The following is a 27,046-nucleotide window of genomic DNA, read 5'->3' as shown; positions in this document are numbered from 1 at the left end:
ATAGGACTGTTCTTTACCTGCTCCCATACGACTACTCTCTGTTCCAATCAGACTGCCCTCTATCTGCTCCTATATTACTACTCTTTACCTACTCCTATACAACTTCTCTCTGTCTGCCTCTAAAGAACTGCTCTCTATCTAGTCTTATAGCACTGCTCTCTACCTGCTCCTACATGACTACTTTCTACCTGCTCCTATAGGATTCCTCTCTGCCTGCTCCTATACCACTACACTCTACCTGCTCCTATAGGACTGCTCTCTACCAGCTCCTATGAGAGATACTCTTTACCTGCTCCTATAGGACTGCTCTCTACCTGCTTTTATATGACTAGTCTCTACCTGCTCCTATAGGACTGCTCTCTACCTGATCTATAAGACTACTCTCTACCTGCTCCTATAGGACTGCTCTCTACCTGCCTCTATTGGACTGCTCTCTATTAACTCCTTTAGGACTGCTCTCTACCTGTTCCTATACAACTACTCTCTACTTGCTCCTATAGTACTGCTGTCTACTTGCTCATATATGACTAATCTTTACGGTCTCTTATAGGAATGCTACCTTCTCCTATAAGAGCTACTCTCTACCTGCTCATATACAACTACTCTCTTGTCTCCTCTATTAGACTGTTCTCTATCTACTCCTAAACAACTGCTCTCTACCTACTCCTAAAGTACTGCTCTCTACCTGCTCCTATATGACTACTCTCTATCTTCTCCCATGCAACTACTCTCTGCCTGCCTGTATTGGACTACTCTTTATCTACTTGTATAGGACTGCGCTCTACCTGCTCCTATAGGACTGCTCTCTACCCACTCCTATAGGACTGCTCTCTACCTGCTCCTATACCACTACACTCTACCTGCTCCTATAGTACTGCTCTTTACCTGCTCCTATGAGAGATACTCTTTACCTGCTCCTATAGGACTGCTCTCTACCTGCTTTTTATATGACTAATCTCTACCTGCTCCTATAGGACTGCTCTCTACCAGCTCCTATGAGAGATACTCTTTACCTGCTCCTATAGGACTTCTCTCTACCTGCTTTTATATGACTAGTCTCTACCTGCTCCTATAGGACTACTCTCTACCTGATCTATAAGACTACTCTCTACCTGCTCCTATAGGACTGCTCTCTACCTGCCTCTATTGGACTGCTCTCTATTAACTCCTTTAGGACTGCTCTCTACCTGTTCCTATACAACTACTCTCTACTTGCTCCTATAGGACTGCTGTCTACTTGCTCATATATGACTAATCTTTACGGTCTCTTATAGGAATGCTACCTTCTCCTATAAGAGCTACTCTCTACCTGCTCATATACAACTACTCTCTTGTCTCCTATATTAGACTGTTCTCTATCTACTCCTAAACAACTGCTCTCTACCTGCTCCTATAGGACTACTCTTTACCTGCTACTATAAGAAAACTCTCTACCTACTCCTAAAGTACTGCTCTCTACCTGCTCCTATATGACTACTCTCTATCTTCTCCCATGCAACTACTCTCTGCCTGCCTGTATTGGACTACTCTTTATCTACTTGTATAGGACTGCTCTCTGCCTACTCCTATAGGACTGGTCTCTGCCTGCTTCTATGCGAACGCAATGAAAACCCACCTGTGGACAGGCAGCCTAACAAGTAAAACAGCCAAAGCACAACATACAGGTATCATGGTTGGAGAACCCGTCCTCCACAACCTTCCCTATGGAGGGATCCATGGATGGGAGAGTATATAGCTCCAAGGCATAGGAAGAAAACCCCAAGCAAAAAGACCCCCTGGCTGCATTGTCTCTAACCCCCACACCAGAGAGGTGTCCTACTGGAATGTGGCTGCATGCTAGGTATCAGGGTTAATTCTGAAAGCAAAGGTGCCAGGATCCAGCATTAATGTATGAATAAATAGGGGTTTCCAATTTGTTATTTCGTGGATTGTCGCAGCTTGAATAACGAGTCACCCCAATCCAAGCAAAGACAGTTACTATGAGAAAAGATAGATAACACAATTGATACACTATATAGATTGAAGTTTGGGAATTAATCCCGACTCAAAATGGTTGAGCCAAAGACAAAATCAATGAGGAGTTTCAGGTGGGCTCGATGTGTTTCCGTTGGACCTACAATTCATCAGGAACTTAATTGTCTTGATAAAGATGTATTCAATTGCTACAAGATCATATAGCTCATATCAAAAGACTGCCCTTTGGACCCCTGAGGTTCGGAATTACCAACCCAAAACAAGGAGTGTGATCCCAGGAAGCACAATCTCCTCCATCTAAAAAATGCTAATTCCAATTAAGGAGACAGAATCACCCTCAGATCGATAATGTCCTAAAAAGGGCATAAAAAGACCCTACACTACCTTAAACTCCCTAATAGGATCCCCAGAGGATCCAATAATCCCTGGGTTCTGTTAATCGCCTACCAAGGGAACAATCACCTAACCAAACAAATGGAGAAAAGGAAAACACAAATGGTAGCATGACCACCAGCCCTGATAGTGGAGGGCCGGTCATATGCAGGGCTAGAGTCATTCTGGTCTTATATAGCCCATGCTGGGTAAAGTCCAGCCGTAAAGGCGGATATTAGATTATGTCAATGATCCTGCCTCTAAAGGAGACAGGTCCAATGAGAGCCTGATGCTATAGCATCTAGAAAACATTGATAAGTGTCAACAGTCATCCAGAGGCATCTAATGGTTGCCCCTTCAATCAAGTGCCCACCCTGAATACACCCACCCGTGCAATCAATCATGGATATACACATGGGGGGGGAGGGCGGTAAAATGAAATATTCATAGGATATACACATAGGGGTGGAGGGCAGGGGAGAAATATTTCCCCATCAACTATTACCCCAAGTATAGGAAGAAATCACGATAAGATTCCCGTGATGTCAGGGACTTCAAAACCAATACAGTAATGCCATTTAACAATTGCATCAAGTAATCATGCTCTTGGGGATACAGACAAAGAGGGCCCATACATGAGTTCCCAAACCATGGATAACAGGGAGAGGGAGATGAAAAGATGTGACTAAATTAAGGACGTCTAGGAAGGAAGGGGAACCTCAAGCGGTGAGAGAGTCACCCATCATCCAATGAAGCTGCTGAACAATAAAACTTCATTGAAGCCATTCGGATGAATGGACCTTAGCCTGAAGATCCACGCTGACTCTGTCTGCAGGAGTTTCTTATCTATGTTACCATGTCTCTCAAATGTCCTAACCAGCTCCAGCCCTTAGAATTTCAAATCCTTCACATTGCCCCCATGAACCTGCCACATGTGTTTAGCCAACAGGGTATTATCTCTCCTTCTGATGTTCCCGATGTGTGCCTGAATTCTTCTCCTCGGTGGTTGTGAGGTTTTGCCCACATAGTTCATAGCGCAGGAGCATGCGGCCCTAGAGGTGAAATTGGACGTTTTGCAATTAATGAACTCTATTCTGAAAGACAGTTTTTGTTTCTGCGCTTCTGAAGGACGAGATTTTTGTGATGAACTCACAGGCTGAACAATCGGAACAGGGGAAGGTGGCCTTAAATCTCGTTTTCGCAAGCTACATGAGATCAGACTGCTGGGGAGAGAGGTGGTTCTTGACCATTCTATCCTTGATGTTTCTTCCTCGGCGGAATGTGATAGCTGGATCCAATCCCCCACATCTTCATCATTCAGTAGGATGTCCCAATACCTTCCCAGGACCTCTCTAACTCTTCTAGCCTCTGTGTCAATGGTACCAATTACTCTAATGATATTTGTCGACTTGCATTTTCGTGGATTCAGAAGGTCAGTCCTATTCTGTCTAGATGCATGAAGGTAAGCGTCCTCTACCATTTCAACCAGGTAGTGTTTCTGAACAAACCGTTGTTTTAATTTTTGTCCCTCCTTCAGAAACTCCCCCTTTGTGGAGCAGTTACATCTTGTTCGGAGGAACTGTCCTCTAGGAATCCCTCTCCTTAGTGGGGTCGCGTGAATTTGGTAGCTGCCCATCAAGGCCTGATGCAAAAAGTATCCGACTGAACCAGAATCCAGGAAGGCCGACACAGTGAACGGAGTACCGGAGACGGACAAGGTCATGGGTAAATTCAATTTTGGAGATGACTGATCTTTACCTAGGGTAGCCTCTCCTACAGACCCTAGGCTCAAGAGTTTCCCAACCTAAAAGGACAGGTACGGACACAATGCCCCAGAACCCCACAGTCTATTGGAATGTCATAAACCTGCATGGGCTCTGAACCAGAAGCCAAGGTGGTAGTCGGAGGGGTAGAAAGCAGCCTCTGGAACGTGGGTGCCAGTCGGATAGATCTCTCCTGGGTTGCCTCTTTGATCCTTTCCTGGAATCGAAGATCAATTCTTGTGGCCACAGAGATCAAGGTGTCCAGGGAAGACGGACTCTCATGACCCGCCAATTCATCCTTAATGCGACTTGCCAAGCCCTCCCAAAATGGCGCCACCGGGGCCTCATTGTTTCAGCTCAACTCTGAGGCCAGTGTTCGAAATTGAATGGCATATTGGCCCACAGTAAGTCTGCCCTGACGTAGACACAATAGGGAGGAGGTAGCCGAAGTTGTACGACCAGGCTCATCCAAAACCTTCCGGAAAGACTCCACAAACATGCTTAGGCTGTTGACTGCAGGATCGTTCCTTTTTCAGAGAGGGTTTATCCAGGCTAGCGCCTGTCCGGAAAGGTGGGACATCATAAAAGCCACCTTAGTGCGGTCAGTAAGGAACCGGTGGGAGAGCAGTTTGAAATGTAAGGAGCACTGATTAATGAACCAATGCCATTGCTTAAAATCTCCTTGGAAACGTGGAGGGGCAGATAATTGAGGGCCGGATCCTGCCGCAGAGACTGCCTGTGGGGACGATGCGAGAATTGTGGCTGCTGCGGAAAGCTGTGGTGCCCCTGCAGTAGTTGTCATTATGTTCAGATGAGCGCTCACATTGTACAGCTGCGACAGTATTTGCTCCTGGCGTTCATGCTGTTGAGCTATCTTATGGAACAATTCTGAGAGTCCTCTATGGGAGGGATCAGCGGGTTCCATGGCCCGAGTACACTGTTAAGATCAGTGAGTGTGGACCCACTGTGCCAGCCAACCAGTTTGGCTTTGGGTTAAACCTAAGGGCATTGTCCCGATGGTTTCCCGGTATTCACCCTTTAACCCCTGTACAGGGATCTGGACTTTGCCGTGAGAAACTGAGCAGAGTGGGCCACTACCTCCTGGGGTAGTCCCAGTGTGGTTGTCAGCTGATGCATGGGAGTCAGAAACACAGATTTAAAGCACCATGAACAGTCTGAGTGATGAACAGAATCTGGTCTGGTGTCGGGACAGGCAAAGTGCAAATGAAAACCAGGTAAGAGGCAGTAATCAAGGCAGATGCTGAAGTCAGGAGTAGGAAGCCTACTGGGTGATAGACAAACACACACCAATACTCGAGCAAGGAAGGGGATCCCCAGCTCAGCTAAATAGGAGTGTAATAGCCAATTACACTGCAGCTGGGCTGAGAGCAGTGGGGAGAATTAACTCCTGCAGTGCTGATGGAAAGTAAAGGGCTACAAGCTATTCATACAGGAGGAGCAGAGCGACTCCCGCGCCTGCCTGAAATGGCAAGGGGACAGATGACCTGGGTAGCCAGCCTAACAACCTGCTCTTATACGACTGCTGTCTACCTGCTCCTATACTACTCTCTATCTGATTCTATAGGACTGCTCTCTACCTCCTCCTATATGACTACTCTCTCATTGCTCCTATAAAACTGCTCTCTACCTGCTCCTATATGACTACTCTCTATCTTCTCCCATGCAACTACTCTCTGCCTGCCTGTATTGGACTACTCTTTATCTACTTGTATAGGACTGCTCTCTGCCTACTCCTATAGGACTGGTCTCTGCCTGCTTCTATGCGAACGCAATGAAAACCCACCTGTGGACAGGCAGCCTAACAAGTAAAACAGCCAAAGCACAACATACAGGTATCATGGTTGGAGAACCCGTCCTCCACAACCTTCCCTATGGAGGGATCCATGGATGGGAGAGTATATAGCTCCAAGGCATAGGAAGAAAACCCCAAGCAAAAAGACCCCCTGGCTGCATTGTCTCTAACCCCCACACCAGAGAGGTGTCCTACTGGAATGTGGCTGCATGCTAGGTATCAGGGTTAATTCTGAAAGCAAAGGTGCCAGGATCCAGCATTAATGTATGAATAAATAGGGGTTTCCAATTTGTTATTTCGTGGATTGTCGCAGCTTGAATAACGAGTCATCCCAATCCAAGCAAAGACAGTGTTACGGCACTCTGCCCCCCGAGCGCCAGTTGGGGTGCCCTGATCTCCTGCACCCCACTGTCCCTGCCTACTTGCCTCGGCCCTGGCTAACCCCAGGCGGACAACTGGGCGGCAGTCCCTGCACTGGCTAGGGACCTGGCGACTACCTAGATGGAACTACTAACAGGGGACAGAGTGCCGACAGGAGAGGCAGGTGTAACAGACCAACAAAAACAGACAGAGTGAATCAAGGCTGGAGGTGAAGCTCACAGGCAAACGAAGGATACTGACAAGCAACTAGGACAGACTAGAATAGACCTGACTAGAGGCTAGCAGAACCAATAACTGGCAGTGAGTTCAGGTCACTGCCAGTCTTTTAACTAAAAGCCTCCGCCCCGGGGCGGAGGGTGGGAGGAGCCGACTCTCCCACTGTTGCATAAGGGAGGTGGATGAGAGCGGGCGGCACCCTACGGGCGGACACGCCCACGCCGCAGCACGCCGGCTGCTCCACGCTGCTGCATGCTGGCTGCTCCACGCCGCCGGGAGATCCCTGACAGCACAGCTCCGGGACGCCGAAGCCGAGCTCGAAGCGGCGCGCGCCGGCCGCGGGACCCAGCGCCGCCCTGCATGGTAACAGACAGTTACTATGAGAAAAGATAGATAACACAATTGATACACTATATAGATTGAAGTTTGGGAATTAATCCCGACTCAAAATGGTTGAGCCAAAGACAAAATCAATGAGGAGTTTCAGGTGGGCTCGATGTGTTTCCGTTGGACCTACAATTCATCAGGAACTTAATTGTCTTGATAAAGATGTATTCAATTGCTACAAGATCATATAGCTCATATCAAAAGACTGCCCTTTGGACCCCTGAGGTTCGGAATTACCAACCCAAAACAAGGAGTGTGATCCCAGGAAGCACAATCTCCTCCATCTAAAAAATGCTAATTCCAATTAAGGAGACAGAATCACCCTCAGATCGATAATGTCCTAAAAAGGGCATAAAAAGACCCTACACTACCTTAAACTCCCTAATAGGATCCCCAGAGGATCCAATAATCCCTGGGTTCTGTTAATCGCCTACCAAGGGAACAATCACCTAACCAAACAAATGGAGAAAAGGAAAACACAAATGGTAGCATGACCACCAGCCCTGATAGTGGAGGGCCGGTCATATGCAGGGCTAGAGTCATTCTGGTCTTATATAGCCCATGCTGGGTAAAGTCCAGCCGTAAAGGCGGATATTAGATTATGTCAATGATCCTGCCTCTAAAGGAGACAGGTCCAATGAGAGCCTGATGCTATAGCATCTAGAAAACATTGATAAGTGTCAACAGTCATCCAGAGGCATCTAATGGTTGCCCCTTCAATCAAGTGCCCACCCTGAATACACCCATCCGTGCAATCAATCATGGATATACACATGGGGGGGGAGGGCGGTAAAATGAAATATTCATAGGATATACACATAGGGGTGGAGGGCAGGGGAGAAATATTTCCCCATCAACTATTACCCCAAGTATAGGAAGAAATCACGATAAGATTCCCGTGATGTCAGGGACTTCAAAACCAATACAGTAATGCCATTTAACAATTGCATCAAGTAATCATGCTCTTGGGGATACAGACAAAGAGGGCCCATACATGAGTTCCCAAACCATGGATAACAGGGAGAGGGAGATGAAAAGATGTGACTAAATTAAGGACGTCTAGGAAGGAAGGGGAACCTCAAGCGGTGAGAGAGTCACCCATCATCCAATGAAGCTGCTGAACAATAAAACTTCATTGAAGCCATTCGGATGAATGGACCTTAGCCTGAAGATCCACGCTGACTCTGTCTGCAGGAGTTTCTTATCTATGTTACCATGTCTCTCAAATGTCCTAACCAGCTCCAGCCCTTAGAATTTCAAATCCTTCACATTGCCCCCATGAACCTGCCACATGTGTTTAGCCAACAGGGTATTATCTCTCCTTCTGATGTTCCCGATGTGTGCCTGAATTCTTCTCCTCGGTGGTTGTGAGGTTTTGCCCACATAGTTCATAGCGCAGGAGCATGCGGCCCTAGAGGTGAAATTGGACGTTTTGCAATTAATGAACTCTATTCTGAAAGACAGTTTTTGTTTCTGCGCTTCTGAAGGACGAGATTTTTGTGATGAACTCACAGGCTGAACAATCGGAACAGGGGAAGGTGGCCTTAAATCTCGTTTTCGCAAGCTACATGAGATCAGACTGCTGGGGAGAGAGGTGGTTCTTGACCATTCTATCCTTGATGTTTCTTCCTCGGCGGAATGTGATAGCTGGATCCAATCCCCCACATCTTCATCATTCAGTAGGATGTCCCAATACCTTCCCAGGACCTCTCTAACTCTTCTAGCCTCTGTGTCAATGGTACCAATTACTCTAATGATATTTGTCGATTTGCATTTTCGTGGATTCAGAAGGTCAGTCCTATTCTGTCTAGATGCATGAAGGTAAGCGTCCTCTACCATTTCAACCAGGTAGTGTTTCTGAACAAACCGTTGTTTTAATTTTTGTCCCTCCTTCAGAAACTCCCCCTTTGTGGAGCAGTTACATCTTGTTCGGAGGAACTGTCCTCTAGGAATCCCTCTCCTTAGTGGGGTCGCGTGAATTTGGTAGCTGCCCATCAAGGCCTGATGCAAAAAGTATCCGACTGAACCAGAATCCAGGAAGGCCGACACAGTGAACGGAGTACCGGAGACGGACAAGGTCATGGGTAAATTCAATTTTGGAGATGACTGATCTTTACCTAGGGTAGCCTCTCCTACAGACCCTAGGCTCAAGAGTTTCCCAACCTAAAAGGACAGGTACGGACACAATGCCCCAGAACCCCACAGTCTATTGGAATGTCATAAACCTGCATGGGCTCTGAACCAGAAGCCAAGGTGGTAGTCGGAGGGGTAGAAAGCAGCCTCTGGAACGTGGGTGCCAGTCGGATAGATCTCTCCTGGGTTGCCTCTTTGATCCTTTCCTGGAATCGAAGATCAATTCTTGTGGCCACAGAGATCAAGGTGTCCAGGGAAGACGGACTCTCATGACCCGCCAATTCATCCTTAATGCGACTTGCCAAGCCCTCCCAAAATGGCGCCACCGGGGCCTCATTGTTTCAGCTCAACTCTGAGGCCAGTGTTCGAAATTGAATGGCATATTGGCCCACAGTAAGTCTGCCCTGACGTAGACACAATAGGGAGGAGGTAGCCGAAGTTGTACGACCAGGCTCATCCAAAACCTTCCGGAAAGACTCCACAAACATGCTTAGGCTGTTGACTGCAGGATCGTTCCTTTTTCAGAGAGGGTTTATCCAGGCTAGCGCCTGTCCGGAAAGGTGGGACATCATAAAAGCCACCTTAGTGCGGTCAGTAAGGAACCGGTGGGAGAGCAGTTTGAAATGTAAGGAGCACTGATTAATGAACCAATGCCATTGCTTAAAATCTCCTTGGAAACGTGGAGGGGCAGATAATTGAGGGCCGGATCCTGCCGCAGAGACTGCCTGTGGGGACGATGCGAGAATTGTGGCTGCTGCGGAAAGCTGTGGTGCCCCTGCAGTAGTTGTCATTATGTTCAGATGAGCGCTCACATTGTACAGCTGCGACAGTATTTGCTCCTGGCGTTCATGCTGTTGAGCTATCTTATGGAACAATTCTGAGAGTCCTCTATGGGAGGGATCAGCGGGTTCCATGGCCCGAGTACACTGTTAAGATCAGTGAGTGTGGACCCACTGTGCCAGCCAACCAGTTTGGCTTTGGGTTAAACCTAAGGGCATTGTCCCGATGGTTTCCCGGTATTCACCCTTTAACCCCTGTACAGGGATCTGGACTTTGCCGTGAGAAACTGAGCAGAGTGGGCCACTACCTCCTGGGGTAGTCCCAGTGTGGTTGTCAGCTGATGCATGGGAGTCAGAAACACAGATTTAAAGCACCATGAACAGTCTGAGTGATGAACAGAATCTGGTCTGGTGTCGGGACAGGCAAAGTGCAAATGAAAACCAGGTAAGAGGCAGTAATCAAGGCAGATGCTGAAGTCAGGAGTAGGAAGCCTACTGGGTGATAGACAAACACACACCAATACTCGAGCAAGGAAGGGGATCCCCAGCTCAGCTAAATAGGAGTGTAATAGCCAATTACACTGCAGCTGGGCTGAGAGCAGTGGGGAGAATTAACTCCTGCAGTGCTGATGGAAAGTAAAGGGCTACAAGCTATTCATACAGGAGGAGCAGAGCGACTCCCGCGCCTGCCTGAAATGGCAAGGGGACAGATGACCTGGTTAGCGGGCCTAACAACCTGCTCTTATACGACTGCTGTCTACCTGCTCCTATACTACGCTCTATCTGATTCTATAGGACTGCTCTCTACCTCCTCCTATATGACTACTCTCTCATTGCTCCTATAAAACTGCTCTCTACCTGCTCCTGTATGACTACTCTCTCTCTGCTCCTATATGACTGCTCTCTATCTGCCCCTATGGGACTGCTCTCTACCTGCTCCTATATGACTTCCCTCTGCGTACTCCTATATGACTACTCTCTACCTGCTCCTATACGACTGGTCTCAACCTGCACCGATGTGACTGCTTCTATACGAGTACTCCACCGGTTCCTGTATGACTACTCTCTACCTGCCCCTATAGCACTGCTCTCTACCTGCTCCTATACTACTTTCTACCTGCTCCTATACAACTTTTCTCTACCTGCTCCTATACAACTTTTCTCTACCTGCTCCTATAACATTGCTCTTTACCTGCTCCTATAAGACTGCTCTCTATCTGCTCATGTACGACTGCTCTCTACTCGCTCCTGTACGGCTACTCTCTACCAGCTTCTATACAACTACTCCACCTGCTCCTGTATGACTACTCTTTACCTGCTCCTATACAATTGCTCTCTACCTGCTCCTATATGACTGCTCTCTATCTGTTCCTATACGACTACCCTTTGCCTACTTCTATATGACTACTCTCTGCCTTCTCCTATACAACTACTCTCCAGCTGCCTCTATAGGAATGCTACCTGCTCCTGTACGACTACTCACTACCTGCTTTTATACCACTCTCCACCTGCTCCTATACGACTGCTCTTTACCTGTTCCTATACGATTACTCTCTACCTGCCTCCATATGACTGCTCTCTACCTGCTCCTATACGAATATTCTCTACCTACTTATGACTGCTCTCTACCTGCTTATATATGACTTTTCTCTACCTGCTCCTATACGACTTCTCCCTGCTCCTATAGGACTGCTTTCCACCCGCTCTTCTACAACTACTCTCTACCTGCTCTCTACCTGCTCTTATAGGACTGCTCTCTACCTGCTCCTATACGACTACTCTCTGTTCCTATAGCACTGCTCTCTAACCGATCCTATATGATTACTCTCTGCCTACTCCCATACAACTACTCTCTGCCTGCCTCTATAAGAGTGCTTTCTACCTGCTCCTATACGACTGCTTTCTACCTGCTCCTATACGACTGCTTTCTACCTGCTCCTATACGACTGCTCTTTACCTGCTCCTATACGACTGCTCTCTACCTTTTTGTGTATGACTACTCTCTACCTGCTCCTATACGACTGCTCTCTACCAGCTCCTATATGACTACTCTACTTGCTCCTGTACGACTACTCTCTACCTTCTCCTATACGACTGCTATCTACCTGCTCCTATACGACTGCTCTCTACCTGCTCCAATACGACTACCCTTTGCCTACTTCTATATGACTATTCTCTGCCTACTCTTATACAATTACTCTCCACCTGCCTCTATAGGAATGCTACCTGCTCTTATACAACTGCTCTCTACTTGCTCTTGTATGACTACTCACTACAAGCTCCTATAGGACTACTCCACCCGCTCCTCTACGACTACTCTAGGAATGCTCTCTACCTGCTCATATATGACTATTGTTTACCTGCTTATATACGACTATTCTCTGTTCCTATAGGACTGCTCTCTATCTGTTCCTATACGAGTGCCCTTTGCCTACTCCTATATGACTACTCTCTACCTATTTCTATACAACTACCCTCCCACTGCTTCTATAGGACTGCTCTCTACCTGCTCCTATACGACTGCTCTCTACCTCCTTCTGTACGAATACTCTCTACCTACTCCTGTACAACTACTCTCTACCAGCTCCTATACTACTCTCTACCTGCTCCTATACAACTGTTATCTACCTGTTTCAATATGACTACCCTTTGCCTACTTCTATGTGACTACTCTCTGCCTTCTCCTCTACAACTACTCTCCATCTGCCTCTACAGGACTGCTCTCTACCTGCTCCTATATGACTACTCTTTATTTGATCCTACAGAACTGCTCTCCACCTGTTCCTGTATGACTACTCTCTATCTGTTCCTATAGGACTGCTCTCTACCTGCTCTCATATGACTTTTCTCTACCTCCTCCTATACAACTACTCTACCTGCTCCTATAGGACTGCTCTCAACCTACCTCTATATGACTGCTTCTATACGACTGCTGTCTATCAGCTTCTATACGACTACTCCATCTGTTCCTGTGTGACTACTCTCTACCTGCCCTTATAGGACTGTCCATTACCTTGTGTTATAGGACTGCTCTCTACTTGCTCCTATACAACTGCTCTCTACCTGCTCCTGTACGACTTCTCTCTACCTGCTCCTATACGACTGCTATCTACCTGCTTCTATACGACTGCTCTCTATCTGCTCCTATACGACTACTCTCTACCTGCTGCTATACAACTGCTGTCTACCTACTCCTATATGACTGCTCTCTATCTGCTCCTGTACGACTACTCACTACCTGCTCTTAAAGGACTGCTCTCTACCTGCTCCTATACGACTACTCTCTGTTCCTATAGGACTGTACTCTATCCAATCCTATATGACTACTCTCTGCCTACTCCTATACAACTACTTTCCACCTGTCTCTATCGGAGTGCTTTCTACCTGCTCCTATACGACTGCTTGCTACTTGCCTCTGTATGACTAATCTCTACCTGCTCCTGTACGACTGCTCTCTACCTTCTTGTGTATGACTACTCTGTACCCGCTCCTATATGACTGCTCTCTACCTGCTCCTGTACGACAACTCACTACCAGCTCCTATACGACTACCCCACCCGCTCCTTTGTGACTGCTCTCTACCTGCTTTTATAGGAATGCGCTCTACCTGCTCATATATGACTATTCTTTACCTGCTTATATACGACTATTCTCTGTTCCTATAGGACTGCTGTCTATCCGTTCCTATAAGACTACCCTTCGCCTACTCCTATACAACTACTCTCCGACTGCTTCTTTAGGATTGCTCTCTACCTGCTTCTGTACAACTACACTCTACCAGCTCCTATATGTCTACTCCACCTGCTCCTGTACGACTGCTCTCTACCTGCTCTTATATGACTGCTATCTAGCTGCTCCTATATGAATGCTCTCTATCTGTTTCTATACGACTAGCCTTTACCTACTCCTATGTGACAACTCTCTGCCTACTCATATACAACTGCTCTCCACCTGCCTCTATAGGACTGCTCTCTATCTACTCTCATGGGACAACTCTCTACCTGCTCCTATATGACCACTTTCTACCTGCTCCGTACCTTTCATGTTATAGACTTCAAGGGAAGTGACTGTCCTGCTAAGAGACAAGAATGAGACTTACCGGCCTCTGTATGCAAGAGGCTGAAGAATATAACCGCAATCCCCAGGGAGAACCTCCGGTCTGTAGTCTGTGTGTATATACGACTACTCTCTGTTCCTATAGGACTACTCTCTATCTGATCCTATACGACTGCTCTCTGCCTGCTCCTATATGACTACCCTTTTCCTATAGGACTGCTCTCTATCTGTTTCTATACGACTACCCTTTGCTTACTCCTATATGACGACTCTCTGCCTATTCATATACGACTACTCTCTGTTCTTATAGGACTGCTCTCTATCTGCTCCTATACGACTACTACCTTTCATGTTATAGACTTTTAGGGAAGTGACTGTCGCGTTAAGAGACAAAAATGAGACTTACCGGCCCCTGTATGCAAGAGGCTGAAGAATATAACCGCAATCCCCAGGGAGAACCTCCGGTCTGTAGTCTGTGTGTACACCATGCTGTCAGAGCTGCATGACCTGTCACCTGTGTGCTGAGCCTTGTCACACCTATCCCCAGCCTTGTCACACCTATCCCCAGCCCCGTCCCTCCTGTACCCAGCCCTGTCCCTCCTGTACCCAGCCCCGTCCCTCTGTCCTGTACCCAGCCCTGTCACCCCGGTGCCCAGCCCCGTCCCTCCTGTACCCAGCCTCGTCCCTCTGTCCTGTACCCAGCCCTGTCACCCCTGTGCTCAGCCCCGTCCCTCCACAGCTGCAGCCCCTTCCTGTCTGTCTCTACTTTTACTTTCACATTCAGAGAATGCCGGAGGTTCTGTGATGTCAGAATTGGAGACGTTCCCCATAATACTGATACATACAACAGTTGGATGAAGGAATTTACAAGATGCAGAAAATGGCGCAGAGTGCGTCACACTTATCATAGCGGTGCCGGAGTATATATGACATCATCACATTGGGATTCGTCTGTCCCCCTATTCCCCGCGGTCAGCACACAAGGTCGCCACGTGATGTCTGCATGCACTGAGAGGCGGTTTGCAGGCTAATAGTGGGGGAGGCAGTTGGGTACAACATCTGGGGGTACATGAGATGTAAAGGGGGTCCCTGTGAGCGACTCCATGTAGGCGGCTCATCCCCAACCTATAAATGACCCCCCCCCAGATCGTACAGAACACTTGTAACAGACTTACTGACCTCTTTCACGTTTGTGTAGAGTTCGCACCAAACTTCTGCTCTCCGGTGACGACCGCCCTGCGCAGCCGCTGATCTACTTCTATAGTCTCTACTGCGCATCGTTTTCACATGATCCGCCGGAGCCCAGGAGGTTTTCCGCGAACTCTACCGATCCGCTGTGTTCACCCCGGCGGCGACGCATCGCGGACCGGCTGCTGATCCCGCATTACGGACCGTCACAAGGAAGGTTCTGGTAGCTTTTCCATCTTCACACCTCGTGGGAGGGGCTTAGTGCGGCGCCAATCTACTTACAGACAAATGAAATTGATTGCAGATCGCTGGAGGTGGAGATGTGAGACATCAGAGCGTCCGGCGCGGCCCCCCAATAACAGCATATCTGAGGGTTTTATGTTACAGTTTTACCAGCTTCTGATTGTTTTGGCCCAAAGTATTTACGTGCATTTTGTATCTTTTCAATAAAGATCTGAATACAAATTGTACAAGTTTTTCTTTTTCTACAATTGTCCGCTTTACAAAAAAAAACCTCTAAGCGAGCGGCGCGGTCAGCGGGGAGAACATGTGACTAATAAGGTAAGGAAGACTCAGCATTAGTCCGCCTCCGGATTCCACAGCACACGGCGCCCATCGCACGCTATGGAAAAACACCTTTTCCTGCACACGAGCGGAAACCAATTGCGATTTTCTGCACGAAGAGGAAAAATTGCAGCAGGTTCTATTTTTAAGTGGATTCCACGTAGATGGCTTCCATTGAAGTCAAAGGAAGCCATCCGAACCGCGGATGACTTTGCCGAAAGGTCACGGATTCCACGTCATTGTAGGAGGTGATGCAGGAAAAGCAGGGGTTTACAAACAATTTTATGTGCATGTCTGACAGCGAGCCGTGCGGACCGTCCGCAGTACGGAGAAGTAGAAGAAATGCCGGGGACACACGGATGCCGGCGGGCACAGAGTCAGGTTCTGCTGAGGGCTTCCACATGCAGTGTCCGCCCCGGTCGTGTGCAGCCGGCTTAGGAAGGCAGGGGGTCTACGGAAGACAAACAAATCAGCAAGTGGTCTGCGGGGCAAAGAAGCTTTGGGAACCTCTGGGCTGGACGTCATCCACCGTCCCCTCTCCATACCTTTTTGGTGAACCTGGGACCCGTAGGACTGCTGCGAGGATGCCTAGGAGCTTCTGCATCACCGGAGTATGGCCTGCAGACGAGGGAGGGAGACGTAAGAGCTGCGGCTCCAGAGGCCGAGGGAGGGAGACGTAAGAGCTGCGGCTCCAGAGGCCGAGGGAGGGAGACGTAAGAGCTGCGGCTCCAGAGGCCGAGGGAGGGAGACGTAAGAGCTGCGTCTCCAGAGGGCAAGGGAGGGAGACGTAAGAGCTGCGGCTCCAGAGGGCGAGAGAGGGAGACGTAAGAGCTGCGGCTCCAGAGGGCGAGGGAGGGAGACGTAAGAGCTGCGGCTCCAGAGGCCGAGGGAGGGAGACGTAAGAGCTGCGGCTCCAGAGGCCGAGGGAGGGAGACGTAAGAGCTGCGGCTCCAGAGGCCGAGGGAGGGAGACGTAAGAGCTGCGGCTCCAGAGGGCGAGAGAGGGAGACGTAAGAGCTGCGGCTCCAGAGGGCGAGGGAGGGAGACGTAAGAGCTGCGGCTCCAGAGGCCGAGGGAGGGAGACGTAAGAGCTGCGGCTCCAGAGGCCGAGGGAGGGAGACGTAAGAGCTGCGGCTCCAGAGGCCGAGGGAGGGAGACGTAAGAGCTGCGGCTCCAGAGGCCGAGGGAGGGAGACGTAAGAGCTGCGGCTCCAGAGGCCGAGGGAGGGAGACGTAAGAGCTGCGGCTCCAGAGGCCGAGGGAGAGAGACGTAAGAGCTGCGGCTCCAGAGGCCGAGGGAGGGAGACGTAAGAGCTGCGGCTCCAGAGGCCGAGGGAGGGAGACGTAAGAGCTGCGGCTGCAGAGGCCGAGGGAGGGAGACGTAAGCGCTGCGGCTCCAGAGGCCGAGGGAGGGAGACGTAAGAGCTGCGGCTCCAGAGGCCGAGGGAGGGAGACGTAAGAGCTGCGGCTCCAGAGGCCGAGGGAGGGAGACGTAAGAGCTGCGGCTCCAGAGGCCGAGGGAGGGAGACGTAAGAGCTGCGGCTCCAGAGGCCGAGGGAGGGAGACGTAAGAGCTGCGGCTCCAGAGGCCGATCAGCAACACCAAAGACACACAAAGTCAGTAAGGAGGAGACTGATTAACCCTTAACGACCACCCATACGCCTATTACCGGCCTGTATTGGTGGGCTATGCGATCTCTCTTCATACATCACGGCTGCCAGCTGTTTATTACAGCTGACACCTGGTGACATCATCGGAGCTGTTAACCCTTTAAATGCTGCTGTCAATTCTGATAGCGGCATTTAAATCCCGCAAACAATGTTCGGGGGTCCGTATGGCCCCCCCACGATGAGATCACAGGGAGCCGTGTGGGTGTCTTGGCAGCCGGGGACCTTCTAACAGGCCCCAGGGCTGTCATTGGGGTCATGTCCATGGGGTGGCTTCATAGACTGCCTGCCCGATCGCAGTATGATGTAATGCTGTGGCATTACATCATACTCCAGGAGCGATCAAAGCATCGCAAGCTGTGGTCCCCTCTGGGGGCTAAAAAAAAATAAGATCAATAAAGTTTATTTAAAAAAAAAAGTAATAAAAAAAGACCCTTTTGCCATGCTTATAATAAAAGAATCTAAATCATAAAACAAAAATACATATTTGGCATCGCTGCGTCCGTAAAAGTCCGATCTATCAAAGTAACACATTATTTACCCCGGACGGGGAACGTCGTCCGAAAAAAAAGTAAAGAACGCCAGAAATGCACTTTTTTTTGGTCACCCTGTTTCCAAGAAAAAATGCAATAAAAATCGATCAAAAAGTCACATGTATTCCAATATGGTACCAACAGAAACTACAGGACGTCCCGCAAGAGGTGAGCCGGCGCACAACTATGTGGACGGAAAAATAAAAACGTTATTGGCGCAGAAGATGGCGGCAGAAAATAATTAAAAAAAATATATATCTTTGAATAATAGTGCAGCAAAAAAACTCTACAAGTTTGTTATCGCGGCGATCGGACTGACCCGCAGAATAATGTCATCAGGTCACTTTTGTGGCAGTTTGTGCGCCGTAGAAACAAGACGCACCGAAAGATGGTGGAATATCATTTTTTTTTTTCATTTCTCTCCACTTAGAAATTTTTAAAAGTTTTTCAGTCCATTATATGGCCCCAGTGAAAAATACAACTCGTCCCGCAAAAAACAGCGAGCCCTCAGACCGACATCGAGGAGTTACGCTTTTTTAAAAGGGGGAGGAAATTTTTTTTAAAAGGCTGTCACTAAGGGGTTAAGTCACACAAGCGCACTGTCAGTGGGACTGCAGACAAAGCCTAGCTGCAGACACTCAGGTATCTCCGTAAGCCCGCGTGCGTCTCCGCTGCGCAGTGCAGTAACAAGGACCTTCACTTCATGCCGCGGGTCGTCATGGCGATCGCAGCTTTATATGTTCTTAATGTTTTACTACTTTAAAAAAAAGTAAAACCCTTTTTATTAAAAAAACCAAAAAAAACCGAATGTTTCAAAAAAAAAACCAATTGCGTTGCCATGGTGATCGGAGCCGCGGAGGTTTGTTATCTGCCGCTCTGCGGTGCGGGGGACACTCCCTGCAGGCTGCGCCGTCGCTTTTATTGCCGCCATCTTTGGGGACACATTTTGTTCACCTTCTGTTCAATTTTTATTGGCAGACCAAAAACCCCGCAGCTCCGGCTTCAGGCATCGTCACGGAGTTCGCGGAGATACGCGGCGCTCAGTCCGGCCGCGGCGCTGTTAATTATGTGTTTTATGGCTTAGATTGTTTTGTGAAGAAAATGGGAAAAAGCCTCGGGAATGTTTAATATCTTTAGAAATGTCATTTGACGTAATTTCAGGCGCGGCGGCGCACACGAGTGTTCTGCGCTGCACCGACCGGCTGTAGGCTCTCATGTGGCACGAAGACTTGCAGCGTGTTCCATCTTGGCGCACATTATCCATGGCGATTGGCGGCACGCAGCAACTGTACAATGTCATTCCCCCCCTCACAGTGTGACCCAGTGGCTGCCATATGACCGCCCGCCGCTTCCTTCCATACGGTGAGCACCAGAGCCGCCGCGCTGGACGGGGGAGGGGCGTATTCAATATCTCTTCATTTTAAAGCCTTTGTTACCTTTTTTCGTATCCCGGAAAACCCCTGTAAGAAAAGCTCTACATTACATGAACCCAAAATGGTACCAATAAAAACTACAGTAACGACTAACCCGTCCGCCATGTTTACAGAGAAATAAAAAATTATGGGCTTTCAAAATTTGAGATGAAAATTCCCCCAAATTGTCACCTCCTGAAGTGTCAAAATAGGCCTGGCCGTTAAGGGGTTAATGCCATGGCTCGTCGCTTCCTGGTGCCGCTGGGGGGCCAAGAGCTCAGCACAGCCTCTCCGACCTCCTTCAGCTACCGGCCGCTCTGGGCTCTTCTACAACTCTATGGTCGGATCACAGTTGAGATTGACGCGATGACGTAGCTGCATCACGTCCTCCCAGCCTGTCCGCAGTGCCGTGCGTAGATGTGACGGCGGCGGCCATGTTTCCGAAGACAGAATGCTGTTGTCCTTTAGGGAAATGTCTCCTCCAACATGGTTCCGTGACTGGAGACAAGAATAGGCTGATAACCAGGGACCTAGAAAGCTGCCTCTTCTGTGGTCCTGGCAGCAGCGGAGGTGACCCTCGGGTGGCCGCAAACATGGGCTCTAACATGACCAGTAGCATCCGCGGGGAGCCGCACCCCGACAGCATGCCGGCGAGCCCCACGGGGGAGCAGTTCGAGGAGAGGGGTAGGTGGCCTCAGGTCGGTCAGCGTACACAGCACCCTGCAGAGTAATGTCCTCCCTGTGCACAGATCTGCCCCATTATTCCTGCGGCGTGCAGGTTGTCGGGACGGCGGCGTGTTTGGGTCACATGATGCGATGGTCGCGACTTGCAAGTCATGGATGTCGCCGCCGTGTTGAGGGTCCCGATACAGCGATGGCGTCTGACCACTGACATTCCTGCATCGGTGAGAAGATGCGCCATCGCCGAGGCGTAACGCAGGATCCGTCGTTCGTTCTCCCTTTGGACATTTTGGTTTTTTTCCTCCACTTTGAAAAAAAAATCCACTTTATAACTTTTTGCGCTGAAATATTTTGTGGGAGGAGTCGAATGTTAAAAATAAATTGTAAACGGATAAAACGGGGAAACCTGCAGCTGCGCCATTTCTGAGAAGGGTTCGTTTTTACGGCTTTCATGGTACGATTAAAAACGTCATGATTACGGTGATGCCGAAATAAAGAGGTTCTGCAGTTACCATACTGTAAACTGAAGTAGATGTACCCCTCCGTGGCCGCCGGGATCCAGCGCTGCAGCCCGCTGATGTCACGGATGATGTCGCATGTAATTAGGGGACCGCTGCGCTGTCGCTGGTCGGTCTCTTGCAGTCGGCGCTCACATCAAGGACGCAACACTGAAGCCTCTGATTGGCCGCAGCGGTCACATGATTTCCTGTGACGTCATCTGTGAGAACAATCAGTGGGATCGCAGCGGGGCTGCAGCGCCGGATCCTGGCGGCCGCGGTGCGGTAAGTATGCTTTGTGTTTCCGGGCAGGCGTGTGACAGAAGCGGGATGTGCGGCAGCCGCACAACCTCTGGCGGAGCGCAGATCGCACTCGTGTGTTCCGTGTTTCTGTCATCGAATACCAGTAAAATGTGGAGAAGCGAATCCAGTAGATCCAGTGGATCCCCTCTGATCTCAGTGGGACGTCCGGCGTTTAAGTTCTCTTCCGTTGCATCTGGTTTCTGGCCAAAAAAACCCGAAACTGCCCGTTAGGCGCTTTGTGTTTTGTTCGCCTTACATTGCTGTCGGTTGGAACCAGAAACGGCGAGAACAGCTCCGATCGCGTCAGTTTGGGCTTCTGTTTAACGGATCCCTTAAATCGCTGCAAACGTAAAACCAGCGCTAAAAGGGAGAAACAAAAACAGATGTGATTACAGCGGTAAAAATCTGCGCAGACGGAAGCGAACGCCTGTTTTACTACGGCTTGCATTAACGGATCCATCGGCGCCGCGGATCGGTTAGACGTCCGTTTAATTTAGAAAGGAAAATGGGATCCGTTACAAACGCGTAAAAGACGGCAGACGTGACGTCACCTGACTCTGGTCGCAACTCCTTTCCTCTCCACCATTATGTATCAGAAGTATGAAAATAGAGCGGATGGCGCCCGCTGACTGTAATGGATTCCGTCCAGTTCCATCGTGTTACCAGAAAAAATGGCGCGGTCCGTGTCTTTGCTGCACTTAGCAGTGACCCATCGGAGGCGTTAGACGGCCCGGATCGGCGTTCTCTGATCCTGGCCGCTAGGGCTAGTAATACACACAGAACAATAACGAGGCGGCTCACGGACCGACACCCACCTCTGCCAGTGTGAGCCAGCGCCAACCGGAGAGCTGCCGCTGGCCGCACCGCAACAGTCGTACATTGTAGAGCGCCTGCAGGCGGTGGTCCGTGAGTCCTTGTTGCAGTGGAGTTTATTCACAGAAAAAGCCAAAAATACAATACCTGAAGGTCCGCAAAGCAGACACGGTCGCCATAAGGCAGGCACAATCGCCGTAGGGCAGGTGCAATGGCCGTAAGCCCTGGAGATATGCAGTCAGCCAGACAATAATGTTTTTTTTTCCCTCACCTCTGTGATTTTATGTAATTTATAGTGAGTTAGCGTAGGTACTGACGGAAGCGGTGTGACCTCGGCGCGGCCCATCAGCCTATGCGCTTTGGCCAAAATGCAGTACCAACACCCGCATTTCATTAGTATTTTTGTATGTAGTTTGCTAGTTGGTGGGGGAGCCCAAGATGTCAGCCAGTGTGGCCCACCTTGGAGATACAGGGCGACCCGCTGTCATATCAGCCAGGGTTGATATCCTGTATGGTGGGGTCACCACCCATCTATGGCTGACATCTTTGGTATCGTTCACATGTGCAGGCTATTAGTATATATAGCAGTCACTCCTCCCCAATCTGGGCTGGGCTGAGTGGGTGACTGCATATTAGCCTGCCAGGAACAAGCTGCTCCTCCACATTGCTGTCTGGCTGACTACATATCTTCAGGGCTTACGGCCATTGCGCCTGCCCTACGGCGATTGTGCCGATGGCGATTGTGCCTGCCTTATGGCGACCGTATCTGCTTTGCAGACCTTCAGGTATTGTTTTTTTTGGCTTTTTCTGTGAATAATGGCTTTTGTTTTTTTTTTTGTTTTTTTTTCCCCTCACCTCTGTGATTTCTTGTTGCAGTGGAGAGTTGCTCGCTCTTCTTCCGGGTTGCGCTCGCTCATCATTGGATGTATGTTACGTGATTTGCGCAGCTGCGAGCTCTGTGGGGTTTAGATCTCACCGCTTCTTTTTCCATTTAGTGATGGTGGCCACGAAGCAACAGATGGACCTGGCACAGCTGACCTGGAAGCAGCGGGACTACTGCGCCCATCATCTCATCATGTTCAAGAAGTGTAAGCGGGACATGTGGCCAAACATATTCGCCTGCAACCACGAGCGCCACGAATGGGAACTCTGCGAACACGAGGAGTGAGTAGTTGTGGCCCCGCCTTCACCGCAGTCCAGCCCATCATTATAGCTGCGCCATTCACCCCATGGCTGAAGGGGGCCATTCTACGGCCGTATTTACACGGACGACACGCCTGAGAGTCTGGTGTGTAAGTCACATCGCACTGCACGCGGACGCTCGGTCTTGGCGCCCTCCGATGTGCGGCATGTGGAGACTTGCACGGGAGAAGGACATGCAGCCGGTTTTATGGCTGAATTTTTGCTCTGATTTAAGAGCAAAAACTTGGGTTACGAGCCTCGCTCTACGTGGGGCTGCTGCCGCCAGTGGTGGCCCTGTTGAAAGCAATGGGATGCCGACAACCCCTGCAGTGATTTTTCAGGGAAGGGCTTTAAATATAAGCCCTTCCCTGAAAAATCATCCCCAGCTGTAGTAAAAAAATATACACTCCCCTGTCCGCCGGGGCTCAGGCTCGTCTAGCCGCCGCTTGTTCTCCCTGCACTGCTCTGAAGCTTTTCAGCAGGCGGAAATTTGAATTCAATGCACTGCCTGTGATTGGCTGAGCGCTCAGCCATTCAGACGCAGCCCTTTCAGCAGGTGGGGATTTTTAATCCTCACCTGCTGAAGAGCTTCAGAGCAGTACAGGGGGAACAAGTGGCGGCAAGACGTACCTGAGCCCAGGCAGACAGGGGAGTATATATATATTTTCTATTTTTTTTTTACTGCAGCTAGGAGTGATTTCAGGGAATAGTTTATATTTAAAGCCCTTCCCTGAAAATCACTTCAGGGATGCCGGCGTCCTATTGCTTTCAACGGGACCACGCCATCCCCATCGAAATCAGTGGGGAAGCTTCACCATCCGGAACGCATTAATGGCTTTTCCATTCATTTCAATGGGGAAAATTAATTTGGCTTATGAGTGTTTTGTGTTAAGAGCGCCATCACAGAACGAAGTAAACTCTTAGCCCGCTGACCGCTGTACTGAAGCCCGTTGGCTTACATCTGGGTATGCAGACGTGTTTCTCACCTGCGTGAATAAACATGAATCTCCCATTTTGGTGCGTATTACAGACGGAAGGCAACGCGGTTGTATAAATGAGCAGGATGTCGCTGTACGCGGGCCGCCATGAAGCTCAGTGAAACCGCGGCATTCGGTGGTAAAAGTGCATTTTGCTGTTTAACAGTTTTTTCTGTTCTTTAGTTACATCCAGCGAATGAAGCAGTACGAGCGAGAGCGCCGCCTGTTGGAGAGACAGAAGAGCCAAGAGCAGGCGTGAGCGCCGCTTGTTGGAGAGACAGAAGCAGGTGTGAGCGCCGCCTGTTGGAGAGACAGAAGAGCCTGCAGCAGGCGTGAGCGCCGTTGTCCCGGACCCTTCGGCGAGATGATTTCTTGTAAATTCTTTAACAATAAAGCTGCTTGTCAGGGTGAGACGTGTTTGTCCTGCGTTGTCAGCGCTCTGGAGGACGCGGTATAACGTGCGGCCAGCCGGCTGTATGCAGTCTGCAGACCGGCAGCTTACCTCTCCACCAGCCCCTTCTTGCTTTGTTGATATGAACTGTTGTTTTACGATGTAAATGTAACCCCAGAGATCTGCAGAATAAAGTTATTTATATTACACTCAAAGAACAATGGCTGCCCCCCCCCCCCCCCCCTTAAAAAAAATTATTCAATACATCATACACCGCCCGCCCCTTTATTACCCCCATCTAGTAGCTTTGGACTTCTTTGTCATTCAGACCTGCAGCAGTTCATCGTGGTGTAGATTCCACTCGGTGATGAAGTGGTTGTGCAGGAATATCGGCCCCTGTGGACAGGAAGCTTCTTGTCGTTGCTGAATATTAGATGGAGGGGTCAGCGATTCATGCTGCTCGCACCAAATTCGGACCTCCCATCAGCAACAGAAATCTAGACCCATCTGACCAGGAGATGTTTTTCTGCTGCTCAGTGATACAAGTTTTGCTCTCTTTTGCCCGCTGGCATCTTGTCTTTCTGTTTCTCTTAGACACAATGGCGCTGGAAATGGTTGTTGGCCACACTCTCAGGGCCAAGGGCAGCTGGGGGCACAGAGAGAGGACACTAGTACTTAGGGGTTACTGAGAGTTGAATTGCAGGAAGCAGCAGGATGGGGAGAGACAAGCTCTGGTTGGAAGAAGTCTTCATGGTGGTCTGAGCCGGGATAGAGAAGAAAAGGGAAAGGTGAGCATTGCAAATCGGCGATGCTGCCTGTGATGATTAGAGGTAACTGCACTGTAATCACTATCACCATGTAGAGTATATGGCCGGTATATGTTCCAGTTGTGAAAAAAAGTATTTAGTCATACCAATTGTACGAGTTCTCCCACTTAAAAAGATGAGAGAGGCCTGTAAGTGACATCATAGGTAGCCCTAAACTATGAGAGACAACATGAGAAAACATCCAGAAAATCACATGGTCTGATTTGTAATGAATTTATTTGCAAATTATGGTGGAAAATAAGTATTTGGTCGCCTACAAACAGGCAGGATTTTGGGTCTCACAGAACTGTAACTTCTCCTTTAAGAGGCTCCTCTGTCCTCCACTCATTACCTGTAGTAATGGCACCTGTTTGAACGACACCTGTCCACAACCTCCAGCAGTCACACTCCAAACTCCACTATGGGGAAGACCAAAGAGCTGGCGAAGGGCACCAGAAACACAATTGTAGCCCTGCAGCAGACTGGGAAGACTGAACCTGCAACAGGCCAGCAGCTTGGTGTGAAGAAATCAGCTGTGGGAGCGATAATTAGAGAATGGAAGAGATACAAGACCACTGATAAGCTCCCTCGATGTGGGGCTCCACGCAAGATCTCACCCCGTGGGGTCAAAATGATCACAAGAACGGTGAGCAAAAATCCCAGAACCACACGGGGGAACCTAGTGAATGATCTGCAGAGAGCTGGGACCAACGTAACAAAGGCCACCATCAGTAACACACTATGCCGGGGGGGGGACTCAGATCCTGCAGAGAGCTGGGACCAACGTAACAAAGGCTACCATCATTAACACACTACACCGCCAGGGACTCAGATCCTGCAGAGAGCTGGGACCAACGTAACAAAGGCTACCATCAGTAACACACTACACCGCCAGGGACTCAGATCCTGCAGAGAGCTGGGACCAACGTAACAAAGGCTACCATCAGTAACACACTACACCGCCAGGGACTCAGATCCTGCAGAGAGCGGGACCAACGTAACAAAGGCCACCATCAGTAACACACTACACCACCAGGGACTCATCCTGCAGAGAGCAGGACCAACGTAACAAAGGCTACCATCATTAACACACTACGCCGCCAGGGACTCAGATCCTGCAGAGAGCTGGGACCAACGTAACAAAGGCTACCATCATTAACACACTACACCGCCAGGGACTCAGATCCTGCAGAGAGCTGGGACCAACGTAACAAAGGCTACCATCAGTAACACACTACACCGCCAGGGACTCAGATCCTGCAGAGAGCTGGGACCAACGTAACAAAGGCCACCATCAGTAACACACTACACCGCCAGGGAATCAGATCCTGCAGAGAGCTGGGACCAACGTAACAAAGGCTACCATCAGTAACACACTACACCGCCAGGGACTCAGATCCTGCAGAGAGCGGGACCAAAGTAACAAAGGCCACCATCAGTAACACACTACGCCGCCAGGGACTCAGATCCTGCAGAGAGCTGGGACCAACGTAACAAAGGCTACCATCATTAACACACTACACCGCCAGGGACTCAGATCCTGCAGAGAGCTGGGACCAACGTAACAAAGGCTACCATCAGTAACACACTACACCGCCAGGGACTCAGATCCTGCAGAGAGCTGGGACCAACGTAACAAAGGCCACCATCAGTAACACACTACACCGCCAGGGAATCAGATCCTGCAGAGAGCTGGGACCAACGTAACAAAGGCTACCATCAGTAACACACTACACCGCCAGGGACTCAGATCCTGCAGAGAGCGGGACCAAAGTAACAAAGGCCACCATCAGTAACACACTACGCCGCCAGGGACTCAGATCCTGCAGAGAGCGGGACCAACATAACAAAGGCTACCATCAGTAACGCACTACACCGCCAGGGACTCAGATCCTGCAGAGAGCGGGACCAACATAACAAAGGCTACCATCAGTAACACACTACGCCGCCAGGGACTCCGATCCTGCAGAGAGCTGGGACCAACGTAACAAAGGCTACCATCAGTAACACACTACACCGCCAGGGACTCAGATCCTGCAGAGAGCTGGGACCAACGTAACAAAGGCTACCATCAGTAACACACTACACCGCCAGGGACTCAGATCCTGCAGGGAGCGGGACCAACGTAACAAAGGCTACCATCAGTAACACACTACACCG

General features: G+C 49.5%; 2 protein-coding genes across 2 annotated transcripts in view; one reads left to right on the top strand and one right to left on the bottom strand.

The window, feature by feature from the left end:
• LOC136582504 (CD276 antigen homolog) overlaps window positions 1-14,445 on the bottom strand; it is a 31,334-nt gene extending 16,889 nt beyond the window's left edge. Inside the window, exon 1 of the mRNA XM_066583617.1 lies at window positions 14,281-14,445. Coding sequence (XP_066439714.1) covers window positions 14,281-14,362 — 82 coding nt within the window. The 5' untranslated portion in view covers window positions 14,363-14,445. The remainder of the gene's footprint in view (window positions 1-14,280) is intronic.
• Window positions 14,446-19,755: 5,310 nt separating this feature from the next.
• Window positions 19,756-24,100, top strand: NDUFB7 (NADH:ubiquinone oxidoreductase subunit B7). The gene is made up of 3 exons (XM_066583616.1): window positions 19,756-19,920; window positions 22,526-22,694; window positions 23,873-24,100. Exons 1-3 carry the CDS (start codon window positions 19,830-19,832, stop codon window positions 23,946-23,948), a joined length of 336 nt encoding a protein of 111 aa, XP_066439713.1. The 5' UTR covers window positions 19,756-19,829; the 3' UTR covers window positions 23,949-24,100.
• Window positions 24,101-27,046: the final 2,946 nt, after the last annotated feature.

This window comes from Eleutherodactylus coqui, chromosome 11 (assembly GCF_035609145.1).
Source record: "Eleutherodactylus coqui strain aEleCoq1 chromosome 11, aEleCoq1.hap1, whole genome shotgun sequence".
Lineage (NCBI taxonomy): Eukaryota > Metazoa > Chordata > Amphibia > Anura > Eleutherodactylidae > Eleutherodactylus > Eleutherodactylus coqui.
This window is presented reverse-complemented; position numbering and strand designations above follow the sequence as displayed.

Bases quoted from the DNA above. Each gene is read 5' to 3' on its own strand.
- NDUFB7 (XM_066583616.1), top strand. From the start codon at position 19,830: ATGGGCTCTAACATGACCAGTAGCATCCGCGGGGAGCCGCACCCCGAC. The intron at 19,921-22,525 runs GTAGGTGGCCTC...TTTTCCATTTAG, and splicing joins GGAGCAGTTCGAGGAGAGGG to TGATGGTGGCCACGAAGCAA. The intron at 22,695-23,872 runs GTGAGTAGTTGT...TCTGTTCTTTAG, and splicing joins GAACTCTGCGAACACGAGGA to TTACATCCAGCGAATGAAGC.